Source organism: Megascapheus bottae, chromosome 1 (genome assembly GCF_031878675.1).
Source record: "Megascapheus bottae isolate mThoBot1 chromosome 1, mThoBot2.hap1, whole genome shotgun sequence".
Classification (NCBI taxonomy): domain Eukaryota; kingdom Metazoa; phylum Chordata; class Mammalia; order Rodentia; family Geomyidae; genus Megascapheus; species Megascapheus bottae.
In genome coordinates this window covers 42,381,712-42,406,649 of record NC_143509.1, presented here as the reverse complement: position 1 = coordinate 42,406,649, position 24,938 = coordinate 42,381,712, and the positions used below count along the sequence as shown (strand labels likewise).

Sequence of the window (24,938 nt, the reverse complement as noted above, 5' to 3'; positions counted from 1 at the left end):
GGAATGCCAATGGGACATTTATCCCTGTGTGAAGAGACACTCCTGGGACAAAATCAATGAAGCATCCAGATGCAGTAAGCCATTGCTTAGATGGCAGAGATGGTGTCAGATCCTAGAGTCACTTGTGCTTGGCCATTCAAAATAAATCAGAGCCGGGAGGTCATAGAATAGTTTGTAAGCATGCCTTACTACTGCCCACGTCCATTTACTCCGTAACTGGGCAGGAACTTGTCAGTCATCTGTAATAGTGGGTAGTTTACAATCCTGAACTCCGTGTTTGCTCAAAGCCCAAACTGAGCAAATTTTGAGTTGACACTAGCCACAAATTCTGGAAAGAAGTTTGTGGACCTGAGGCTGTGTCACTATTGATCTGTATATAGGCCTATATAGGTAACTTAGGCATAGTTAGGGTCACAGAGACTAAGATTCCCCAGACAATCAAGAAAATGCCTTTGCAAATGGGTGCTAAGTAAGCTACACTGTTGTAGCCAAAGAAAAGGTTTGTGTAGTTGTTAAACATTTTATATGATCCCCCATTTGGAGTAAAATACTGCTCCTGAAATGTAATCCTGGCAACCCCTTGGTAAAATAGTCTAAGCTTTTTAGGGTCCCTGGCCAAGTATAGAGACAACGCCCCTGAGTCAGCTTGAAGAAGTTACAGAAGATGGATCTTCGCCCATCAACATACCCCCCACTTTTTAAGATAAAGGGACCAGAGTCATTTTTGGAAAATGAGACAGGATAAATTAGAGGCATGGGTAACAGTAGTAATAGATGTGCAAGAGTAGAGACTACACTTGTGGGGAATGGCTACAGGTTCAAGTCTTCTATACCTGCCTAGAGAATCCTAGCCTCATTTAAAGGAAATCTAGTTACTAAAAGTTGTCACCCTGGTATTACTTTGGAATATCAGCCCTATACTTTCCTAAAAACCAGTGGGGTGCCAGCATGCAAAACTGAGTGTGCTCAGGTAAAGCAACCAGGAATCATTGGGAGACTTCACCAAAGTCGGGCCTTAGGGTAAGCTTCTCTAAACTAGTCTGTGCAGAAATTTGCAGGCTACCCAGCAGGAGGTATGACATCCCATTGGAGCTACTGAGAGACAAGTATGCTGCTACACACCCTGTCCTGCCTGATTCCACCACCCTGCAGCTGCTTCCTAAGAGAACTGGAACTAAACCTTGGTGGTAGGGCATTCTATCTGTGCTAAGTTCAAAGTCCCCTTAATGAAGTCATGGGAGAGAAAAGCTCAGGCAGAAATTCAGCTCTCTTACAGGGAAATCAATAGTATGATTTCATGTGAGTAAAAAATAAAGTAGACTGCACCCAAGTAACTTTTTGCAGCCATCATAGTGACTTTGGATGAGTAAAGGAAATTTTCCATCCAGTGCTGAACAGCCTAGAGGTGAGAGGTGCTAAATGTGAATGAGGGCTATGGTCAAATGAAAAGTAGAGAAAGGTTAGTAAAGGTTTTGGGAGAGGAGTTGAGAAAAGAAAAAAATGGTTTATTCTGGAAAAGAAAGGATCTGAAAGGAATTGTCTTAAATGTTTGCTCAAAAGGGAGAAATTAATGGAATGTTCATGTAAGTCATAGAAGGTTTGAGTATGTAGCAAATGGTGTGAGTATGTCTTGAGTAAAGTTGGTATGCAGTTAAACTGCAGTAATGTAAATAGAGTCAGGATTGGTACACTGATGTGGAACTATTCTTTGTGCCCATCCGAGGGTTGCTATGCTTGGATGTATATTTCCTAATTGTGAGGGCCTTCTTGGGGTACAGAACTGAGAGGGCACGCTGTATGCCCTTCCAAACCAAAGAATGCTGTCTGCCCAGGTCTGATAGCAATTGTTAACCCCACCCCCCACCAGGCCATGTGTTATCTCTGATATCCAGAGGCAGCCCCAGGAGTCATTTGAAGGAAAACTTGGGGGAGCTGAACTAGCTGACAGTGTTAACCATGATTCACTCCAGGCCTTGCAGGTTGATTTGGGGACATGTTCATCATCTGGTTTCTAACATCCTGGCACTCAAGTGTACCTGCACTGTGATACCCAGCAATTTAACCACTGTGAAGGTAGCGGGAAAGAGCTACTGGATTCATCATTCCTAGGTGGAGACAGTATGTGAAGACTTTGGACTTTCAGATTCCCAAAGAAATGGACTTTGACATTATTGGGTGCCAAAAAGGAGGTTTGTGTGTCGCCCGAGAAGAATGTCGCTTTTGAGCAGACCACGCTGGAGTAATAAAAGCTAGCCTGGCAGCTGTAACAAGGAGACTTGAGCAAGAGAGAGTAACAGGGGTGCCAAGGATGGTTTAAATCTTGGTTCAATTCCTCCCCGTGGCTAACAACATTAATTTCAACTCTACTGGGACCTCTAATTGCCTTTCTAATCATGCTGACCATTAGGCCTTGTGTTTTAAACCTTAGTAAAGGAGAGGATCAATATAGTCCAGAAAATGGTTCTTAGACCACAATACCAACCAGTAGAAATGGCAATCAGTAATGTCATGATGACTCATTTATGTACTAGTGAGAGGGAGGAATGTGAGGCCTAAATTAATTTTGAAGTTTGATGAACTTCAGTAAAAAGTTATTTTTAAGCAGCCTCCAAGCGTCACTGGTTTCCAAGGTGCAGAGGTCCAAGCTCGAGCTTGCTAACAAATGGCTCTTTGTTGCTTGCATTGGTCGTGGTCTCTGGTGGTCTTTCAGGGGGATTTTGAACATTGGGCATAACAATATGGCTTTTGTTTCTATATCCTGGAAGTCCTTACATATACTATATGGCCTTATGGATCTAGGTTTTGCTCTATTACAAATCTCTGCTAGGAGAACTCAAAGTTTCTACTGATTATGACAAATGAGAGAAACCATTGAGCCTATGTTCCTTTGAGTCTGGCTTACTTCACTTAATATGATTTTTTCTAAGACTTTACATTTCCTTACAAATGGGGCAATGTCGTTCTTTCTGACAGCAGCATAGAATTCCACTGTGTATAAATACCACATCTTGTTGATCCAGTCATCAACTGATCCAGGCATCTGGATTGTTTCCATATCTTTGCTATGGCCAATAGTGCTCTAATGAACATCATAGTACTTAGTATGTCCTTGTTTCTGAATGATTGGGTAAATGCCAAGTAGTGGAATTGCTGGGTCATAGGGGAGCTCTATGTTTAGTCTTTTGAGGAGCCGCTATACTGCTTTCTATAGTGGTTGAACGAGTTTGCACTCCCACCAACAGTGTAGTAGTGATCCCTCCTGGCCACATCCCCACCAGCATCTGTTGTTATTAGATTTCTTGATCCTGGCCATTCTATACCCCAATTCATTCTTATATCACCCTTTATTGCCCTTCAACTTTGAGATTTGGGGAATGTACATTGGAAATGCATAGATGGACCCAAAGATGTGGCTAAGAATGTCACTGGGAATCAGTGAGGGATGTGGAGACATGGCACCTAGAAGACCAGTGGGAAAGAGGAATGCTATAGTGTCAGCTAGGGTTTGGGCAAGGAAGAGAATTATCAATGTGACATAGCTACTCTAGAAGTCATGGAGAGAGATGGGCACTGGGGTACCAGACCACATGAGCTCTTGTGATGGCAGGGTAGAAGGTGACTGTGAAGGGATTCCATCTCTACCAGGTAAATATCCCTAGGTTCAGGCCACTGTGTAGGGGCAGCATTCTAGGTGAGACACATGGAAAATCCCTATCTTAGAAGGAATCAAGGCCAAAGTCCCATTGTAGGACTGCCTGTACCAAGCACAAGGAAATAAAAAAGTGACTCTGGGAGCCTCTGCCTCTACGTGAGCATTGACAGTGGAGATCTAGTGCCTGGCTGAGAGATTTGGGATAGAGTAGAAGAAAGTAAGACTGGAGCCAAGTCCTCAGGCTGAGGATGTGACAGGAACCACTGAGATCTGTTATTACTCATATCTGGGATATCACCTGGATAGAGAGTTATCATAATAATTCTATAATAATAATAATATCATTGTCTGAGGGCTGGTAATCTTTTCCTTACCTAGTAATATAACATTGAGTTCAAGTGGAAACAAATACATACTGAATGGGCACTTCCTTTATTTCTTAATTCAGTATTAGGGGACCTAATGAAACTTGCACAGATCTAGAGTCAAGGCACACAGGAGTTCCAGCAGCATGTGTGGAAGGAACACCAAGACTAGGGAGCCAGAGCTGCAGAAATGATTTGTGAAATAGTAGGTAAATAAGTTCAAGAGGTACAAATTATATATAATTTCATAGTACTATCTCTGTGCATATATATATATATATATATATACATGAAACTGGTATATAAAACCAATTCAAATTCATTGCTTTGTATTCTTTTAGGTAAAGGGAATCTTGAGGTAAGCACTAGGTGAGTACTGTCAAATGCTACAGCTAGTTCATTTTACACAATTGTGTGCGTGTGTGTGTGTGTGTGTGTATGCATGTATGCACATGTGCCAGCACTAGAACTTGAATGCAAAGTACTCATGGTACAATTGTTGGCATTTCAAGCCAATAAAAACAAAAGAAGAGAACGATAGTAAGTCAGTGATGCCAGTTTTAAGAAGGCAGAAGTGGTGTGTGTGTGGCGGAGAATCTTCCTCATCCCTCCCCATTTAAGCTTTGTAGCCAGGTTAACTATGTAATCTAGAAAATGGTGTCCTTGGAAGGACTTTTAGGCCATGAGTAAAGGAGGAGACAGACCTCAGCCCTTGAGGCATTGGGAAAATCTGGTATGAGCTATCATTGCTCTGGCTGGGAGAAGAAATGAATGTGCCATGTATTTTAATAATTCAATGTTTATGTGCATTTCCCTAAAGCAAAGGCAATGGAGGAGAATGTGCTCCATGGACTGACAACATGGAAAGAGCTATGAGTAGCAAGGAAGACCCAGGCTCCAGCACCCATGGGATTAAAGGTAGGAGCCAGTGGAGGGAGAGGGAGACACCCATGCTCAGTTGCTGAGAAAGACATTGCCCAAGGCCCAGTCCTTGCTTAGTTATTAGGAAGAACATGGAAACATGGAATTGGCCAGGATTCTCACATTAAGAGGTAACTAACTCCCTCTTCAGAGAGAGGTCCTCTGCCTCAATGATAATTACAGGGGTGGTAGCATTACTTGAAGGCCTTGTCTTTTAGAATCAAGATTTATAGATTATGTCTTCTCTCAGAACTATCTGTGGCCATATTAAGAGGTTTGGTTTGGGTAATTTTCTGTAGGGTTTCAGCTCCGATTTATTGTCCATTATTTTCCTATAGACACAATTGGATATGAAAAAGGAAATTGCAGGTGTATGGATATTTTTCTATTTTATGTTTTAATGGATTAAGAGTTGATTATGTTTATGGGGTTTTCAAATATGCTGTTTTCATCATCTATCAATCACTTCTAAAGATAATTTTTGCCCTTCACCAAAAAAGCCCCCCCTCTTTTTCAGTCAGTTGTGGGGCTTGAACCTTGAGCCTGGGCACTGTCCCTGAGCTCTTCAGCTCATGGCACTGTCCCTGAGCTCTTCAGCTCAAGGCTTCCACCCTTCCCCTTGAGCCATAGTGCCACTTCTGGTTTTCTGGTGAATTGGAGATAAGAGCCTCATGGGCTTTGTAGTATTGGAGTTAGCTTTGAAACCATGCTGATCCTCAGATCTCAGCCTCCTGAGTAGCTAGGTTTACAGGAGTAAGCCACCCTGCCCAGCTAAGCACCCCCCGCCCCTTTTTGATGCTTTTGCCACTGCTGATAGTGGAATAGCTTAGGAATTTAGAAATTTTGGCTTTGGAGTATGTCTTATTCAGTTCAGGCTATCACAGACAAAATACTGTAGATGAAGTGATTTAAATGACAGACATTTATTGGAAGGATGAGATCAGGGTACAGTACAGTCAGTTCTAGTGAGTGCTCACTTCCATAAACCACTGCTTTCTCACTGTTCCCATGATCTTTTTTCAAGGTGGGGGAAGGAGTAGAACCAATTCTCCATTCTCATCAGATTAGGGCCCCATCCTGAACTCATATAGCCTTCATTACCTTCTAAAGGTTCCATCTCTGAATACTAGCACATTAGGGCTTTAACATATGGATGGAGTGACGGGATAAAAATTCAGTCTGTAGCAGACTATATGTGATTAATTTGATAAAATATAAAAGACATAATTAGGGTCATGTTTAATTTGGCAAAGGCCTCTGGAATGGGTTTTTTAGTTAAATATGTATTTCTTGAGACCTTAGACAGTACAAAAAGTCATCTAACACACACACACACACACACACACACATACACACACACACACACACACCCTTCTCCTCTCCATCCTTGGTCAAGGCTAACTTGGGTAAGTTTCTTCTTTGGCTTTCTAGGCCTTTTTTTGGTGATGAAGACAAAGGACAATTTAAGCCAGAAGGGGCAACCTAACTAAGAAACTGAAAGTTCAGTCTTGGTCATCAAATATTAATATCAATATCATTTAATAAAGCAGTGATTCTCAATTAGAGTATGTGTAGATGTTAGAAAATTTTACATTTAAAAACTGAAAAATGAATCATTTTTTTCTTCATACAGACCAGAAAACATAAGGCTTGATATGGCTGAGCCAAGCCCTACAGTATGTTGGGTTCTTGAGATGTTTAACTCCTTTTCTTCATTTACCAAAAATCCTTTACAAATACATTGGTAAAAAAAAAATCAAATTTGAGGACAGAGGATCAACCTTGGCAGAAACTAAAAATTTATGAAACACTGGGAAAAATGAGCCAGTCAATACAATCATGTTTTCTTTTATCCTAAATATAAAGAAGAGGATTAGCCAGATTGCTTTCTTTCATTCCCTATGTTCTAGCCTAATGATTTAAGATCATTCAGTCCTAAAGGCACATGAACAGAAGCCAAGAATGATGTTTATTTAATATAACCTAGTTTAGGGTTGGTTATAGACTGGGTACAAATGTCTGTAACAAAACAACTGTGACAATAAAATCTAAAGAAGAAAGTTTCTTTTTTCTCATGGTTTTAGAGATTTCAGGCAATAGTTGGACAGAGCATTTGCTCTTGAGCCTGTGGTAAGGAAGCATTCCTGGGCCTCCTGGTAGAGCAACACACACACACACACACACACACACATACACACACACACACACACACACACTGACATAAGATATCTCATTGTACTTCACTTCTTAAAAGTCTCAGCTGAAGAGCTAAAGTTGGTGCTAGTAGCTCACACCTGTAATCCTGGATACTCTGGAGGTTGAGATCTGAGGATCATGGTTGAAAACCAGCCCAGGCACAAAAGTTCATGAGACAGACTCTTATCTTTAATTAACCACCAGAAAGCACCACTAGTAATGGCACTGTGGTTCAACATGGTAGAGTGCTTGAGCTGAAGCGTTCAGGGACAGCACCCAGGCCCAAAGGTTAAGTTCCATGACCAACATAGATAAATGAATAAAGTAGTAGGCTGGCAGCCTTCAGCTAAAAAATAGAAGTGAGAAAATGAGACCCTTTGTTCAAGTCCTAATACTGGCATACAGAACAAAAACAAACAAACAAAGAACTATGGTCACACAAACTCCTAAACAAAAGTGTTTAAAGCAGCATTAATAATTACCAGAACTTAGAAGTAACTCATATGCCGTTCATTAAGTCAATGGATAAATGCAGCTTTGTCCTTCCAGAAAATGGGATTGTATTCTTCACAAAAGAAATAAGATTTGGAACCATGAAGAGAGGTGGGAGAACTTGAAGTGTATATTATTCATTGAAAAGAGCTGGTCAAAACCAGCTACAATCTGGATCTTCCTGGCTTTATGACATTCTGGGAAAAGGAAGAGTATGGAGACAAGAAATGGGATCCGTGAACCAGAGGTTCAAGGCCATTCCAAGCATCCTCAGGACTCCTTCTCAACCAGTTGAGACTACTAATCAACCCAGCTAAGGAAAGAGATTGGAGGTAGAAAAAAAAATCCACACGATTCTGTCTTAAAGGAAGAAGTTGGTTGTAGTCGTTCACTCTTGTCTTCCTACTTAGGATAGGAACCATAAAACAGATCCACTTGCAGGCCAACATGGAGATCTTATCTCCGAATAACCAGAGAGAGGGCAAGCAAAAGACTGGAGGCAAAGATCAGCCGTCTGAGGTAGAGTACATGCTACCAAGTCTGGCACCTTGAGCTCCCATCTCATTATTAGGGAAAACATAAAAGCATCAGTGTTTCAGTGTTTGCAGAGGTCATTGGGGAGGGAAGGACGAATAGAGCACAGAGGAATTTCAAGGCAATGAAAATACTCTTTAGGACACTATATTTCGAGATACATGTTTTAATTTGTCTGCTTCAGGGTGCTGGTAGCTCGTGCCTGTAATGCTAGCTACTCAGGGATCTGAGATCTGAGGTTTGCAATTCAAAGACAGCCCAGGCAGGAAAGTTTATGAGATATTTTTTTCTCCAATTAACTATCAAAAAGCCAGAAGTAGAGCTGTGGTTCAAGTGATAGAGTGCTAGACTTGAACAGAAAAGCTCAAGGACAGATCCCAGGCTCTGAGTTCAAGTCTCCTGACTGGCAAAAAAATTTATATAGTAAAATAAAATAATAGCATCCAAGTCTGTAGAGTAACGAGGAGTAACCCCTGATTTGATGGACTCTGACTGACAATGAGATAGCTCACCAGTTACAACAGTGTACTGCCTCTGATGAGGGTGGCTGATAGCAGAGAAGGCAAGGCAGAGGGGATATGGGATGTGTGCAAGAACTTTGAGTCTTCCACTGTTTGACTGTGAACCTGTAAACTGCTTTTCAAAAAAGTCTGCCAGAAATGTTAAGGAAACCAAATCTGCTGTGTGATGGAAATATCAGACACTCTGCCCAGTTCCTGTTTATCAGACTGGTGTGTTCATGTTCATTTTGTTCCCTGTTATTTCAAGATTAGCTGCTGAAATCTCACAGTCGTGTAGTTCTGAAAAGTATCTTAAATGACAGCGCTGTCTATCCAGAAAATGCCTGAGAAGGTATTAAGCCCCTCCCTCTCCAGGGCAGCTTAGGGCCTATCAATCACTTCCTGGCTCAGGAAACAGAAGTCACCAACCTGGTATACCCAGTGGTGGCTTCCGTGCTCCAGCATTTTCTAGAGATGAGGCTGGTTTCGGGCTTCAGCCAAACCCAGGTCTATACCAGCATCTTCTGAGACAATTTCTGCCCTCACTGCCTTCCAGGCTTCCACGGAAATCCCTTTCTCAATAATGTGCTTGTTCAGCTGGTTCTGGGGAACTGGCTCTAAGAAAATTCCAGAAAAGGGCTCAGCAATTATAGGATGCTGGTATTGCTTCACGTGTTGGCTACATGGCAATGAGGGCCTCAGCACTGAGGTTCTATGGAGTGCTTAGAATCCTGGTTCCAGTTGCCCAGACCTTTACCTGTGGTGACCTGGAATCAGGTACAGGAGGAGCTGGGGCAACTTCTTTAGCCGCTGACAGATTTGGGGCCATCTATCCAGATGGCAGAATTGGGAGGCTATGGCTAAACATCGCTGAAGCCCTAAAGAAAAAATGATAGGTTCAGAGCCTAGGTCAATGTCCAACTCCCAGCCTCTTACAGCACAGCACAGGCAGACTGAGCTCAAGAGCTAGTGGTAGAATTTGAGAAATGGAATAGTTCTCCGCATGAGCAGGTCTGCTCAGCCACTTGGGGGTGTCAGGTGTCAGAGGAGCTGCCAATCAGGCCCTGATATGGAAAACAAAACTACCACTTAAGTATAAGAATGTTTGACTATATGCTCTTTGACCCTGTAAACTAGCAGCAGTAGCTAGCTACATTCCCCCCACCCCAGTTGTTGGAGGATAAATCTCTTGGTCTCCTAAGACTGCAGAAACATCAGGTGAGGCTTACAAGACAGTGCTTGCTTTCTCACTTCCTGACTCCTTCCAGAACTGTAACTTGGGGCAAATTACAGCAGATCCTGACTCAAGAAGAGGCACCAGGACACTCATCCCTCACAGTGAGAGCATGTGCCCACCGAAGAAGACCCAGTGCAGAGAAGTACCAACTGACCGGACACGTGTCAATTAGCTTCCATTGTAGCATACAAGTACCCATAGCATGGACTTGCGAGGACAGGAATTTTGGTAGCAGCATTGTAGGATGTGCTGTGCATGGGCCCAGCTGGGTGGGCTCCCTGTTGTCAAGGCTGGTCTAAGATGTGATTACAGGGTTGATTTGGCAGGGCTGGCTGGCTTACCCAGTTTCTGGCTTCCTTGCCTCTTTCAGCATGCCATGTGTGATGTTCCTCAAGCTCTGTGATTAGACCAAGAGAACAACTTTCACTAACAGAAGAAGACCATTGTTCAGTTAAGCTAGCTGAGTTGCTGGAAGCCTGTGCTAGAAACTCCAAATGAGCCCTTGGGTCACTGTAAAACAGAGTAGTAAAACCTCCAAGATTTAGACTAGTCCAAGTGTACACTGCACTGGCCAGTCTGCCTTGTCTTTTGCTTTCTTTCTTTGGTTTGCTTGCCCATTTCCCCTTATTACCACTCTGGGAGTGGTAAGTTGAGAGATGTCCCAGGACACCAGTTCTGCCCTTCTGGTGACCATTTCTTCTCATATGGCATACACTTTCTTTGCCTGCCAGTTGACTGGCATGTGGACGAGGGGATGGGGCTATGCCTGCCAGGAGTGATAAGGCCCAGATAGGAGAAGGGAGAAAAACAGACATTCTCCTGAGGAACCATGCAATTACATAATGGGACAGTTACAGAGCTTGCGAATAACCAGATATTTCTGGTAATTATTGGTTAACCAACCTCTCTGTGCTCGCTGATATAAGCTAAGGATAGTATGATGGCAGAACATGTTTTGAATTCTGAGTTCACTTTTGTTCCTGATTTGCAAAACAATGGCCATGTGAAAGGTATGGAAAATGAGAATCATGTCCTACCTCAAAGGGAAGAGAGCCTCTGTAGATCCTAGAGGGCCCTCTCTTTGGGTCTTCTGGATAGCCAATAGACTATTGTACCATACAAGGATGTTTCTTTGCTAAACCTGGTGGTGGTGGTGGTGGTCATGGGGCATGAATGCAAGCTGTGCACTGTCTCTGAGCTCTTTTGCTCAATGCTAACACTATACTACTTTGAGCCACTTCACTTTTGGCTTTCTAGTTCATTGGAGATAAGATACTTTCCTGTCTGGGCAGGCTTTGAACCAAGACCCCAGATCTCTCTTGAGTAGTTAGGCTTATAGGAGTGATCCCCCAGCACCCATCATCTTTGCTAACTTTTCTGATGTCTACTTTTAGGTCTAAATAATTTACTTTCACCAAAATTATTATGCAAATTTATTTCATGTACTCATATAGTTCAATGAGCAAAATAAGTTCTAGTAAGCATTCTTATTCCATACACCTGATCAATTGGTTTGAACCATTTTCAGTTTCATTTCCTGTTTATAAAAAGTAATATTCAGCCTTTTGTCCCTTTTACTGTGAGAAGACTATTTTCAGCAGTAGACTGTCAATATTCTAGAAAATGACATCACTCTGATCACAGTGATCATGAAGGGCCCTTGAGTAGCCCTAAGGAGGGATTTCAACCACATCAGTGTAGAATTCAGTCTCCTCAGAAAGAAAAAGGAGAGGCTCCGGTTGACAAGTGGTGGGGAAATAAAGGAGCTGGCTTTCCTGTGTACTATCATGGTCAAGGGTGTTACTTTGGGCTTCTGCTACAAGACGAGTGTGTGCTCACTTCCCCATCAACATCCTTATTTAGGAGAATGGATCTCTCGTTGAAATCTGAAACGCCTTGGGTGAAGAATACATCTGAAGAGTTCAGATGAAAGCAGGTGTTGCTTGTTCAGTATCTCAAGCCCAGAAAGATGAATTCATTCTTGAAGGAAATAATGTTGAACTTGTCTCAGATTCAGTTGCTTTGATCCAGCAAGCAACAACAGTTAAAAACAAGGATAAGGAACAGTTCAACAATCTGATGAATAAGATCTAAGGTAACCCATCGTAGAAATACCATCCAGGATCCTGATGACCAATTTGTGATACTTCAATGATAAAAGAATTCTAATGAAAAAAAAAAAGTAATATGCAGGGGCCAGGAGTGTGGCCTAGTGGAAGAGGGCTTGCCTGGCATTCACAAAGCCCTGGGTTCAATTCTTCAGTTACTACATACACAGAAAAAGCTGGAAGAGGTTCTGCGGCTCAAGTGGTAGAGTGCTAACCTTGAGAAAGCTTGAGGACAGTGCAGAGCCCCTGAGTTCAAGCCCCAGGACTGGCAAAAAGAAAAAAAAAGTAATATCAGACTGTGTGCATACCTCACTGCTGTAGTCCCAGCTACTCAGAAGGCAGAGATCAGAAAGATTACAGTTGGAGGCCAGCTCTGGCAAAAATATTATCAAGACCCACATTCAAGAAAAAGCTGGCCACGGTGGTGCACATCTGTCATCCCAGCTCTGAGGAGGGGATAGGTAGTAGGATGTAGCCAGTGGTCAGCGCCAGGAAACATGAGACCTTATCTGAAAAAATAATGCAAGCACAAAAGGCTAGGGGTATGCTCAAACTAGAGAGTACATTGCCTGGAGAGTGTAATTCAAACTGTATTACTACCAGTAATAGTAGTCAAAAGTTTAGGAGTTACAAGACGTACAAATAAAAATGCAATCAGAACCATTGTAATTATTTCCTTCCAGATTTTTTTGTCTATAGAGATGCATGATGAAAGAGAGAAAGAAAGAAAGAGAGACAGACAAAGAAGGAAGGAAGGAAGGAAGGAAGGAAGGAAGGAAGGAAGGAAGGAAGGAAGAAAGGGAGGGAGGAAGGGAGGGAGGAAGGAGGAAGGAGGGAAGGAAGGAAGGAAGGGAGGGAGGAAGGAGGAAGGAGGGAGGGAGGGAAGGAAGGAGGGAAGGAAGGAAGGGAGGAAGGAAGGAAGGAAGGGAGGAAGGAAGGAAGTCATACTACAGTGTAGGGAACTTTATTTTCATTTGTTCTTGGAAATCCCCATGAAATCTAGTAAAAGTACCAAAACGTGGACAGCTTGGCTTGTCTTTCACCCTGCCACTCCCTATGGTGCTGTTCCAAAAGGCAGCTGGCTGCTGAACAAGTTGCTGATTTCCCAAGTATGAGGTTTTGGTGATCCCCAACATGAAAAACCTAAGAACCAACTCAAGTAGATGGGAAGTGGATGAGTATGTTGACAACAGAAAATTCTCTAGGAAAAAATCTATGCCCTAAAAACATGTGAAATTAAATAAAGGCTTAAGAGAGGAAAGCTTCTTTCCCTTACAGAAAGATCTGCAAATCAAATAGACAGATGAACCATTGGCTTAGCCTTGAGATCCAAGTTTACACTTTGCAACACCAAACAAAAGATCCTAATCTAGATTGGAACCCTTGGGAACGTTCTGGTACTCTCTTTAGACCTGGGAGTTCTGGGGAGAGCCCAGCCCGGGGTGATCGGGCAGAGGTGGCTAGGCCCAACAAACCCAAGAAGATGGGGCATCGCAGCAGGACTAAAGGCTGAGGTCAGTCAGATCCAGGTTCAAGGCTAGCTCCAGCCCCTTTGTGCTTAAGGTGGCTTTCACTTTTGTTTTATAAAACGGAGGTAACTGCGGATAGTCTTGTGACATCAGATGACCAGATGCTAGTAGGCTAGTGCCCAGGTATGTGTTAGTGTGTAATTATTAGCAATTGGTGGCCCACTATTCCTTCAAAGACAGGAAGGAGCCCCAATTCCCTCCCTAGAAAACACAAGCATTGTTTTAGGACAGTCCACCGCCTCCAGCTCCCAGGGGAGAATGACAAACTTTAATTCAAGTGATGGGGTTGGTAAAGCTGTGCCTACTTGTAAGAGACTAGAGAAAGATGTAGTTGGAATTCTAGTTAGTGTCTACTCCAGGTGAGACCTGCTTCTGAGTATCAGGACCCACAGTGCCTTCTAGTGGACAGTAAGAGAAAAGCTATGATACTGACGATAATTAAAACTCACGGAAAGGTCCCACTTGCAGATGAACTTCATCCCATTTTCATAAACAAAATTAATACAGAACTCTAATCTTAAAACGCTAAGACTAGGATCCCTAAACCACACAGGGTGTATGTATTATCAGCTATAATTGTCCATGGGAAAAGAGACTATTTCTCAGTCCTTACCAGCAAGATGTCATATAGCTGTCCTTTTCATTCTTGTCTTTTCCATAAACACTCTGAACTCATCCTGATACATGGCCCTGGAGTGTCCCCAGAGATGCAGCCCAGTACATGCTCATCTTGGCTGGAATCACCCATCCCATGCATTATTTTGGGGGCACAGGGGATTATAATTAATCAAATTAAGCATTTGTCAGGGGCCCTGTGTGTGTGGTATGTAGTTTGGTTTTTCCAAGGTGTGTGTGTGTGTGTGTGTGTGTGTGTGTGTGTGTGTGTGTGTGTGTGTGTTTTCTTTTTTCTTTCTTCAGGACCAGGGTCTGAACTGAGAACTTCAGGCTTGTTCATCTTATTTGGTACTCAGCTCTGGGTGATTTTTGGAGACAGAGTCTCTAGGACTCTTCTACTCAGGCTGGTAAATCACAAAGCTCTGAATCTCAGCCTCCTGACTAGGATTCCAGGCATGAGCCACCAGCCCTCAGCTTCTGTGTTCTTTAATGAAGCCACTGATCAATATCCAGTCTAGTGCCTGTCCTGGGTGCTTCTGAGGATGAGACAAAGTCTAACAAACTTCCCTGATTTCAGTCATCATACCTCTCTGAAATGCCCAGAGCCAGAGCTGCTTCCCAAGAATCTTCCCTTTAGTGTTATTAGCATTGCTCTTGACAGTTGTTACAGAACTCCTATGGTGAACAGGAATTTGACCAACTAATCCTCATACCACCTCTCCAAAGTAGAAAACATGATCCCTGGGTGAAGAAGGGGACATTGTGCAGGGGCCAGGCCACACTGGCTCCCAACCCACTCAGGACTTGGACAAGTATCCAATATACTCATAGTCTCAACACCGTTGCTGGCTGATGCTCAGGAACTAACTGCACCTTCATCCTGGAAACCAGGCATGATGTGAAATCTTGTCCAGCGTGTCCAGGTTCTGAGAATGCTGGCCTTCTTCCAGGAGCCTGGTGAATAGGTGTGTTCTCTCTGCTCCCAAGATCCAGGCAGAAGAGATGCCAGGACACAAGCCAGGGCAGCTGCAATTGAAGACTTGCCCTGACCCCACCCCTGCATCCCATCACCTCACACGGCGCCTGTCCTGCCCTGTCTGCTGAAGAACAGAACAAGTCTGGACCAATAGAGCAGAGGAGTGGAGTGGGGTGAAGGGAGAAATGAAGGATAAACATTGTCTGGGAAGCTTTTAGTTTTGTATAAGTGGTCGTGTGTATTCTGCATTGGATCTTCCGCTAAAATGAAAAACCCAATTCTACTAAACATGGAGTCCCTGTAGGTATCTTAGTTGTCCCTACCCTCACCTAAAGCTCTTGGAGCTGAGATGACCCTGACCTCCTTACCTTTTCCACGTGGGTGGTTTTGTCATGGAGGGGTGACAACAACCCACCCGTATGGAGGTGGAACCTGGATCTTGACAATAGGGGACTTGACTCTCCAGGTTTCTGCAGATCCTTGCCTAAGCAAGGATGGTTCAAGTCAAGTGACTGGGAGAGGACTGGAGAGGCAGTGTGTGGGGTCATCCCATTGTCCCTCCCCCCTCTGCAGGTACCAGGCTCCCTGTTGAGAGGTGGGAGTCTGTCGCACCCCTCAGGCTCCTGTGCTGCCTTCCACCCTGCCCTGCCCATGGCACAGTGGTTGGTGAAGGCCTCGGAGCCAGACCATCACCCCCAGCTTCCAGTATGGTACTATGTGGTGCTAGACAGCTCAGAGTTATCTGGAGACACGGGCTATGGGCCTGTGGGAGACATAGCCCTCTTGGGTCTTTCAGGGGGTAAAGAAGGACATGGCGCTCTCCATCTCTCCAGCTTGCCTCTAAAGTTGAGGTCTCAGGAGAGTATAGGGGAGTAGGTGGTCAGGTCCACAGTTCTCTGACACTCTGGGTCACCCTTCTTGCCAAGGTGCTATTGACCCTGCAGAGTAGTTGGAACTTAGAGCTTACCATCCCTAGACTATCTCCTAGCCCTGTCTACCCAGGCCATAGAAACCCCTTAAGATTCCTCTTTGGACACTTTTCCAATCCCTGGGCCCCTTATGCACACAATAGACAGGAAAATGAAGCTCTTGCTGAAAGAGAGCAGCATGCCCTAACACAGAAGAGGGTTAGATGAGGGAAGGACAGGTCTGTGAGGCTGCCTTTTGTGTTCCACCGAGAGCAAATGGACCATGCCACCCTCTCTCAGGGAACCAACCTCTCCTTTCCTTCCCAAGGCTCTTCCAGCAGAGAGCTCATTTCCATGGAAACCAGTGAAGGCCATGAAAGAACAGAAGACATGGAAAAGGAGATCAGCACTCTGAGTGTAATTTATTCCCCCCCCCCTCATTCCCATTCCCTCCCTGCCTTTTCCCCATTAGGATGTGGGCTATGGGAAAGCAGAGGTTACTGGGACTCTCTGCTCTCAGCCCTGCATGCCCATGCATCTTTGTCTCCATGGCAACTGTCCCAACTGGAGGACTCCTGCGGGGAACCGCAGTGACCCCGTGGATGAATTGGGAGCTTTATTTGGGCAGGGACTCTCTCCCACTGCTTACTCAAGGCGTGCACCTCTCTCTCCCCACCCGTCTAGCTCTCAGGGCTTTTCCAGCTGGACGACAGTTATGAGACCTGCGAGTCTAAATCTGTTTTTCTGGAGACAGGCCAAAGCATGGAGAAAGAAAAGGACAGAGGCGATGAGGAGGAAAGGTGAGTGCAAGAGAAAGAAAAGTCAGCCTGCTCTCCTCGTGTTTCCCTCACTCTGTTCCTCTCAATTTCAGGGCTGCCAGCGGCGCCCAGGAGAGCCCAGGGATGTCCCCTGGCCTGTTGACATCTGACCAGGATATGACACAGGCCGTGCCCTCGGCTGGGGCGAGTGTGGGACATGCCAGGGCCTTCTCCACAGAGAACTGACTGGAGCCCCTTCCAGACAGCCAGGCCCCCGGCCCAGTTGCCCATGCTCTCTGCATTTGGGGGAGCAAGAGCAGCCAATCTGCGCCTTGGAAGGGGCAGCCAGAGCCCGGGGCTCACCACGAACTTCAGTCTAGTGAAGAAGGGATCGCACCTTCCCTAGGCCCCGAACCCAGTGCCTGGCGCCCACACCCAGAGCTCAACTACCACTTCATGGCTTCAACCAGCCCCTGGGGGCCTGGTTCTGTGCAACGCAGGACGTGTAGCAGCAGTGCCGGCCTCTCAACACCAGAGGCCAGGGGTATGCCACCCCACCTGCCAGCCTGTTTGTAAATGATGACAATCAAAAACGCCTTCAGACATTGCCAAAGTTCCCCGGGGTTGGAGAGGGGAGAGGCTGGGGTGGGAATCCAAGACCCCGTACTTACTACAGCCGCTGGTGGGGGACCGCGCTGGACCTACCCCCGACCCCTGTATCCCCAGGTGGGTGTCACCAGTGTCTGTGTCCCTTCCAAGGTGCTTGAGGTTCTCACAGGGTCGATTGCAAGTTCATTTCTGAGGCATTTGCCATCGTTTTTCTCAGTTAGGAGTTTACATTAGTCATTTTATGTTTTGTCTTGGCAGTTCATTTTTGTTTATTTTTAACTTCCTATTTTGTTTTTAAAATTTTTAAATTTATTTGTTGCCTGTACTGGGACTTGAACTGAGGGCTACATGATCTCTTAGTCCGCTCTCTTGTTCACACTTGAGCCACATCTCCACTTCTGTTTATTGGGTCATTTTTTGTTTTTGTTGATGAATTGGAGATTAGAGTCATATGGACTTTTCTGCCCTGGTTGGTTTTGAACCTAGTCCTCAAATCTCAGTCTCTGAAGTAGCTAGGATCACAGGTGTGAGCCACTGATGTCCCATTATCTTTATAATTTTTTAAATATTATGCCTTTAATTATCTGTTTATACTTATTTCTAAAATTACTTAGCTTGTGAGCTACTTGGTCCAGTTATTTATTTATAGTCAATTTAAGAGATCAGTTTTTGCAAGTCAATATAATGTCAGTTATCTTTATAATTATCCGAGCTCTTTTCTGTTTTCTGGTTATGGGAGTTTGGGTTGATTTAATTTTATAGTTATTTGACTATTTGGAATGCATTGAAAGCTTTTGAGTTACTGGAAATAAAAAGTGGAATGTTTTTATTTGGTTTAGGTTTTGTTCCTGAATTATTTATTTTTAGACGGTTTCACAGGGTTTCTTTTTTCAGTTATTTTAGATTCTGAGTTGTTTATGTTCTGAGTTGTTTATGTTCATTTTAAAGTTATTTGCATTTTGAGTTGTTTTAGACTTTATTAAATTTTCAGGGTTATTTTATTTTCAAATATATTTTCTGACTTTTCAAATTTTCATTGTTTTGAGGCATTTCATATTTTTTTTGCCAGTCCTGGGGCCTGAGTGCTGTTACCACTTGAGTTACAACTCCATTTCCAGCTTTCTCTGGTATGTGGTACTAAGGAATCGAACCTGGGTCTTCGTGCACTCTAGGCAAGCACTCTATCTCTAGGCCAAACTCCTGGCCGAGGCATTTAATTTTTTGAGTTGTTTTCAGTTACTTATTCACCATGATTTCTCTTTATGTTATGTCTTGGGCACTTGATTTATTTCCTTCTTTTTTATTTTTATTTCATTCAGATTTATTTTTAGTTATTTAGAAAGAGAATTACTGGGCCTATCCCTCAACAAGAGAACAATGCTGTATCTGCTATTTTAACAGAGAAAAATTAATATAAAGAACTGTTACCCAGATACTGGTGATCTTTTTAAGAAGAAATAACGCTGGGATATCAGTTTTTCAATTCAAGAAACAGCTACAACCCCAAGAGCAAAAGAAAGAGAGGACAGAGTTGGGAGGTGCCCCTGGACTGTGGTTGGTCTTTTGAGGAGGAAGCTCTGTCTTAGGGTGAAGAATCCAGAGCAGGGGTGTGGCGAGCAGGTGCTGGAAGAGCGGCAGCCTGGAGCCCACTGCTGTTGGAAACCATGAGGATGCAGTGAGGACGCAGACAGGCTAGGTGCCTCCCTGTCCTCTTCAGCTTCAGAGCACAGAGGGGTGGACCAGAAGCTGAGAAATTCCACTTGGCTAACCAGCACTCTTTACTTCAGAGCTACTTACTTTGACAGTTAATTTTGGACTCTGTTTATTTTGGGTTATGAGGGGTGATTTGATCCTTCCATTTTGTCTGGAGGTGGAATCTGGCTGAAGCTTCAGTTTGGATTATTTCTAGACTAAAGTAAGCCATTCAAATCTGAGAGGCTCAAGAAAATCACTGAGAAATCAAGAAAACAAAATAGTATCTCCCACGTGGTTCATACAAAAGAACAGAAATTCAAGGGGATTCTCACAACCGCTACTCAGTGGACAGTAGAAACTTTTTCCTGGGTGAGAATTCTCACCAGGGGAAGCTGTGTTGTGTGGTTCACTCACCCTCTCCTACTTCTTTTCCTAGTAACAAAGGATGCTTCTTGATCATTGTGTTTCAAGTTTGTAGACTGTCTATCCAGTAAAGTTCTTCCTAAATCTAGTATCTGTTATTTGTGGCTTATCTTCTAACAACTTACACTGTGTTCCATTTTGACACTGTGTGTGTGTGTGTGTGTGTGTGTGTGTGTGTGTGTGTGTGTGTGGTCAAGCATTCAATATCTGTTCTCAGGGTACCTGTCCTGGAGAAGGTGAGTGAGAAACTACCACTCCAGCAGAGTAAATGAGTATGGCAACACAATCACAGCACAGTGTAGAGAATACTCCTGGGACACAGAACCCCCCCACTGGCTCTTCTCTTGGAGGGTGCATGCCTTTATGGGCCTTGACTTTCCTCCTAGGCCTGTGGAATAGCATGTTCTCAGGACCCAGGACACCAAGGAGCCAGGCACAGAGGGAAGATGAGCTTAAAGGGGCTGCCAGGTTACAGGTTCAGAAAGGCACTCATGTGAGGGCTGGCATATGGTCTTCTGTGCTCTCTGCTGAGAGTGAGATGCCACTGCAGGAGTCCAGTGTCCTGTTGTCACTGTTCTCAACGTAGTTACATTACTGGAATCCTTCACTCCTTACTCCTTCTGGAGTCCATTGGAGCTGACTCCCCCAATCCTTCATTTATTTGTTTAACCCTGCATCCCTCCATGGAGAAGGAAGAAGGGTAGGGAGCACTCATCTGGGAAGCACAGGTGATAGTCACCTGCTGAGGAGGTAGGAAGAGAGGAACAGAGCAGGTCTGCTGTGGGAATCTGTTAGGAAGCCTGGGCTCTGCACAGAACCCACTCAATAGCCTCCCCTTGCTGCGTTCAGCAAGCATTGAATGGCATCCCGCCATTCCCCAAATGGGCACTTGCCAGACCTTATACAGCGAGTGAATTCACCATACATGTTATTAAAAGCATGCAGAAGGGCTAGTGGTAGAGTGCTTGCCTAACATGCATGAAGCCCGGGGTTCAATTCCTCAGTACCACAAACACAGAAAAGACTGGACGTGGTCCTGTGGCTCAAGTGGTAGCATGCTAGGCTTGAGAAAGCCCAAAGACAGAGCCCAGGCCCTGAGTTCAAGCCTCAGGACTGGTAAACACACACACACACACACACATACACACACATACACACACACACACACACACACACACACACACACCCCAAAAACATGCAGAGAGCTTTGTTCTCCACCAAGTCAAAAGAAAGCATAGTCCCACACAATGGCCGATGATGCATTTTCACACCTTTTATAAAACACCACTCAATCCCCTCAGTCTCAGTTGCCACTTCTCTACAAGAAAATGCCAGAGCTGGGTGCTGGTGGATTATGCCTACAATCTTAACTACATAGGAAGCCCAGGCAGATATATCTGGGAAACTCTTCTCTCCAATTAACCAGCTGGAAGTGGAGGAGTGGCTCAAATGGTAGAGTGTCCACCTTAAATGAAATAGTGAAGCAAGAATGTGAGGATCCTGAGTTTAAGCCCCAGTACCAGGTCCAAAAAGTAAAAACAAAACAAAACAAAACTAGCCAGAGCTTCAAATAATTTCCTACCTTAGCTGAACAGAGGAAGTCTCAGGATTCTGACCACTAGCCTCAGGAAACGCTGGATGGATAATTTGAACAAAATAGCCAGCAGCTTCACACAGGATTGCAGTCCTCTGGATGTGAGCCGAGTCCTTTCCTAAATCTATGACATATCCTCATTTGAAGATGCTGACAAAGTGCCCAGACTTCCCAGGAGTCATCTCTCTGAGGATCTCATGTCATGGTGGGGGGGGGGTGACCAGAGCCATCCTGCTGGATGTTTAGGATAGTGCACTCTGACTCCCACCCTAGCCTCCTTGTGGGAGCCCCCACAGAAGGCCATCCAGTGGGGCTCAAGAGCCAGGAACCTGACTGTCTGGAGCTCTGGGTGAACTTCAGAGGGGACAGAAGTAGTGGATAATTTTCCTAAAGCCATACCAGGTCCACAGTAGATGTCTAGGGAGCACTACATACCCTCTTGTGGCTGGTACACTGCTCCATCTGGAAGAAGTTGTGAATTATTAGACTTCTCAAAAACAAGAAGAAGAAGAAGAGAAAAAGACAGTTTTCTGTGAGTGAAATGACTAAATGGATACGAAGCCAAAACCACTTGGCAACATCCCTCAGTCATCTTCTCTGCCTTTGCAATGGCACCTGTAATCCACTAGTGGGCATCAGTTGTTACAGTTGCTGCTTGTTGCAGCCTAGGATTTTATTGCAACATCTGCAGTGAAAGCTGCCTTGGACCTGTGACCTGTAGTGATCTTCTCAATCCATCCTAAACATTAGCCACGCATTCGGCAATAACAGAGTCAGAGATCTTCAGAACTGCCACTTATTCCTGAGCTTATTTTGCAGAATACACTGAAATAAGAGTTCAATGAGCTGATCCCACAATGTGCTGGTCAGAGAGCTACATGACTCTCAAGCTCATTGGCCAGCCTGTGTACCTCCTCAATCCCCAGGCCTTCTCAGAGGCTTCATGCAGCCTGCACGAGCTCTCCACCAGTCCTTTAGCTTCTCTCACTAGGTGCCTGTTCCAGTGCACACCTCCAAGGTCCACTGAGCCTGTATTTCATGTGCAAGCCTTCCAGGGAGCACTGGCCACGTGGTGAGGCGCAATCCTGCTGAAGGCCGTAGTGAGGGGTGCAGAAACTCTATGGGAGAGGTCCTTTACCTGGATTGTCTAAGTCAGGTTCTTCCTCCGCTCTAACGCATACAAATGAATGAAATATGTATGTAAAGTGTTCACTTTAGAATCATTTTTCATAGGAAAGCAAAATATAAATATCCAAGATAGTATCAAATTTTATCCTTCAGTGAATGTTTTTCTCTTTAAAAATTGAAATCAAATAACCAGCACTATGAGGAAGGGCTGTGCCAATGACTCTAACAAACGGAACGCAGTGATACTGGTGGTTAATAGGCTCCCAGGACTAAGTTACTCCTTCTCTTTTGGATGGCTCACCATGGAGGAAGCCAGCCACCACCTTGAGAAGACGGTAAAGACAGTACAGCAGTCCTATGGACAGCTCGGGAACTGAAGCCTCTTCCCAACAGCCTTACATAGAAGCCATGTTGGAAGTAAATTCCCCAGCCTTGAGCTAGCATTTCTGTGCTTTGAAGCCAATTCATACATTAAGACCTGGAGCCAGAACAACCTAGTTAAGTCATTCATGAATTCATTGCCAAAGGATTATAAGATAGTAAATGATTGTTGTTCTAAGCAGTCCAATTTAGGGATTGTTTGCTAAGCAATCATATATAACACATATAATTCCAAATAATAAAAAAGCCGGTGAATAGGTATTGCACTGATATGCAATGGAATTCTAAGCAGCTGTTAAAAATATCTTCTTGCCAGGTGCCAGTAGCTCACACCTGTAAGCCTAGCTACTTAGGAGGCTGAGATCTGAGGATCACAGGTTGAAATCAGAAAAATCCATATTAACCATCAAAAGCCAGAAGTGGAGCTGTGGCTTAAGTGGTAGAACATCAGTTTTGAGTGACAAAGATAAAGGACTGTATGTCCTGGCTCAGTACTGGTGCACATGTGAGTACACACACACACACACACACACACACACACACACACACACACACAAATATCTTCTGCATGAAATAACACATCTAAAAAGAACACTTTTCTCCTACTTGGGAATTATGCAATTTGAGTTTTTTGAACATAGGAGAGATCTGAATTTACAAGACAATGAAGATCCTGAAAGAAAGAAAACAAAAGCTCTAGCCTTTCTGAAACACAGGTTGCCAGGCACAGGCAGGAAAAATTCAGCTTAAGCTGCCCATGATCTCATGTAGGCTTGCTAGAGAAAACCTGTAGCAGAGAACTGTGCATCCATTTGCAAGCTTTTCTCAAGGGACTTCCTCACTAGGCACTCAGCAAAAAAAAAAAAAAAAAATTCACAAAAGTCCCTTAACCAACCTTTCTGGAGCAGACCAAAGCAAGGGGGAGGGGGAATAAAGTTAAAATCTTATGTAGATTCTTTTCTTTTTCTCTTCCTTTCCATCTTCCTTTGTCTGTCCTCCCCCCCACCTCCCACAGTCCTCCCCCACACCCCCCACTTCCCTCCTTAAACTCAGGGCACTAGGCACTATCCCTGAGCTTTTTTATGCTCAAGGCTGGCATTCTATCTACTACTTGAGCCACATACAGCTCCACTTCCGGCTTTTTGGTGGTTAATAAGAGTTTCACAGACCTTCCTACCCAAACTAGCTTTGAACAGTTGTTCGGATCCTTAGGGTCTCATCTCATCTACTGAACAAATGTCTTGAAACAATAGAGGAAGAGCACTGAACCCTGAAAACAACAAGAAGCTGGCAAAGCCAGCCTTCTGGGGAGAGGTAAGAGACAACCAAACCCTCTGATCTTGGGGGTGAGGGAGGAGCAGGTATGAGCTCTGGACCCAAAATTACTGCTGGGGGATAGACAAACATTTTGAATGAAAGATTCTCCTAGACCTAGGGCAGCGTCTGCCTGATGGAGACTTAGGGAGAGCAGAGTCATCTGTCCCCACGCCAGGTAACAAGCAGCCATTGACTAGCCAGCAACAATGCACCAGGGAAGGGGAGAAGAGAGAGCAGACATTAAAAACAAAACAAAACAAACAAACACCCAGATCTGGGAATGTGCCTTAGTGGTAGAGTGCTTGCCTTGCATGCATGAAGCCTTGGGCTCCATTCCTCAGTCCCACATACACAGAAAAAGCCAGTTGTGGTGCTGTGGCTCAAGTAGTAGAGCATAGGCCTTGAGCAAAAGAAGCTCAGGGACATTGCCCAGGCCCTGAGTTCAGGACTGACAAGCAGGCAGGCAGGCAGGCAGGCAGGCAGGAGGAAGGAAGGAAGGGAAGGAGGGAGGGAAGGAGGAATGGAGGGGAGGGGAGGAGAGGGGAGGGAGAGCACAGGCCAAAAAAACCTCTGGGCAAACACCTTCATGTCCTCAACACAAGTACTTGGAGGGTAACCATGACAACATCTCCAAGACCCTATCCAAAGGAAAGAGATGCAAGAAATGATAATTACACAAGAAGCTTTGATTTCTACATACACGTATAAAAATGTAACAATGAACCCATTATTTCATACTATCAACATATGCTAACTTAGAAAAGCTTTCTCCCTCCCTTTAAAAAAATCTTCCTGAAACAGTTATGCCTGAAAAGGCATTGGGGCAGAGAAGCCCAGCAACACAAACTCACTCACTCACCCACAGTGCTTCCTCTGGTCCATGGCATCAGCTCTGTCCTCTTCTCTGCAGAAGATGAGATTAGAGTGTCTCAGCAAGAGCCTAGGTTTCTATCTTGACTGGTTCACTTGGACATTGGATGTGGTACTTACGACTAATTAC

General features: G+C 44.4%; 1 protein-coding gene across 3 annotated transcripts in view; it reads left to right on the top strand.

Annotated features, from left to right (window-relative positions):
• The window catches only part of Mcf2l2 (MCF.2 cell line derived transforming sequence-like 2), a 213,837-nt gene extending 194,245 nt beyond the window's left edge, over positions 1-19,592 (top strand). For 2 of the 3 annotated variants that reach the window (XM_090342741.1, XM_090342725.1), the window contains 5 exons: positions 4,359-4,386; positions 4,838-4,935; positions 16,362-16,450; positions 16,718-16,833; positions 16,905-18,300. In XM_090342741.1, coding sequence (XP_090198867.1) covers positions 4,359-4,386; positions 4,838-4,935; positions 16,362-16,450; positions 16,718-16,833; positions 16,905-17,037 — 464 coding nt within the window. In that variant the 3' untranslated portion in view covers positions 17,038-18,300. Of the gene's footprint in view, positions 1-4,358; positions 4,387-4,837; positions 4,936-16,361; positions 16,451-16,717; positions 16,834-16,904; positions 18,301-18,719 lie in introns of those variants that run through there. The other variant, XM_090342731.1, reaches the window with a different exon arrangement.
• The last annotated feature ends 5,346 nt before the right edge of the window (positions 19,593-24,938 follow it).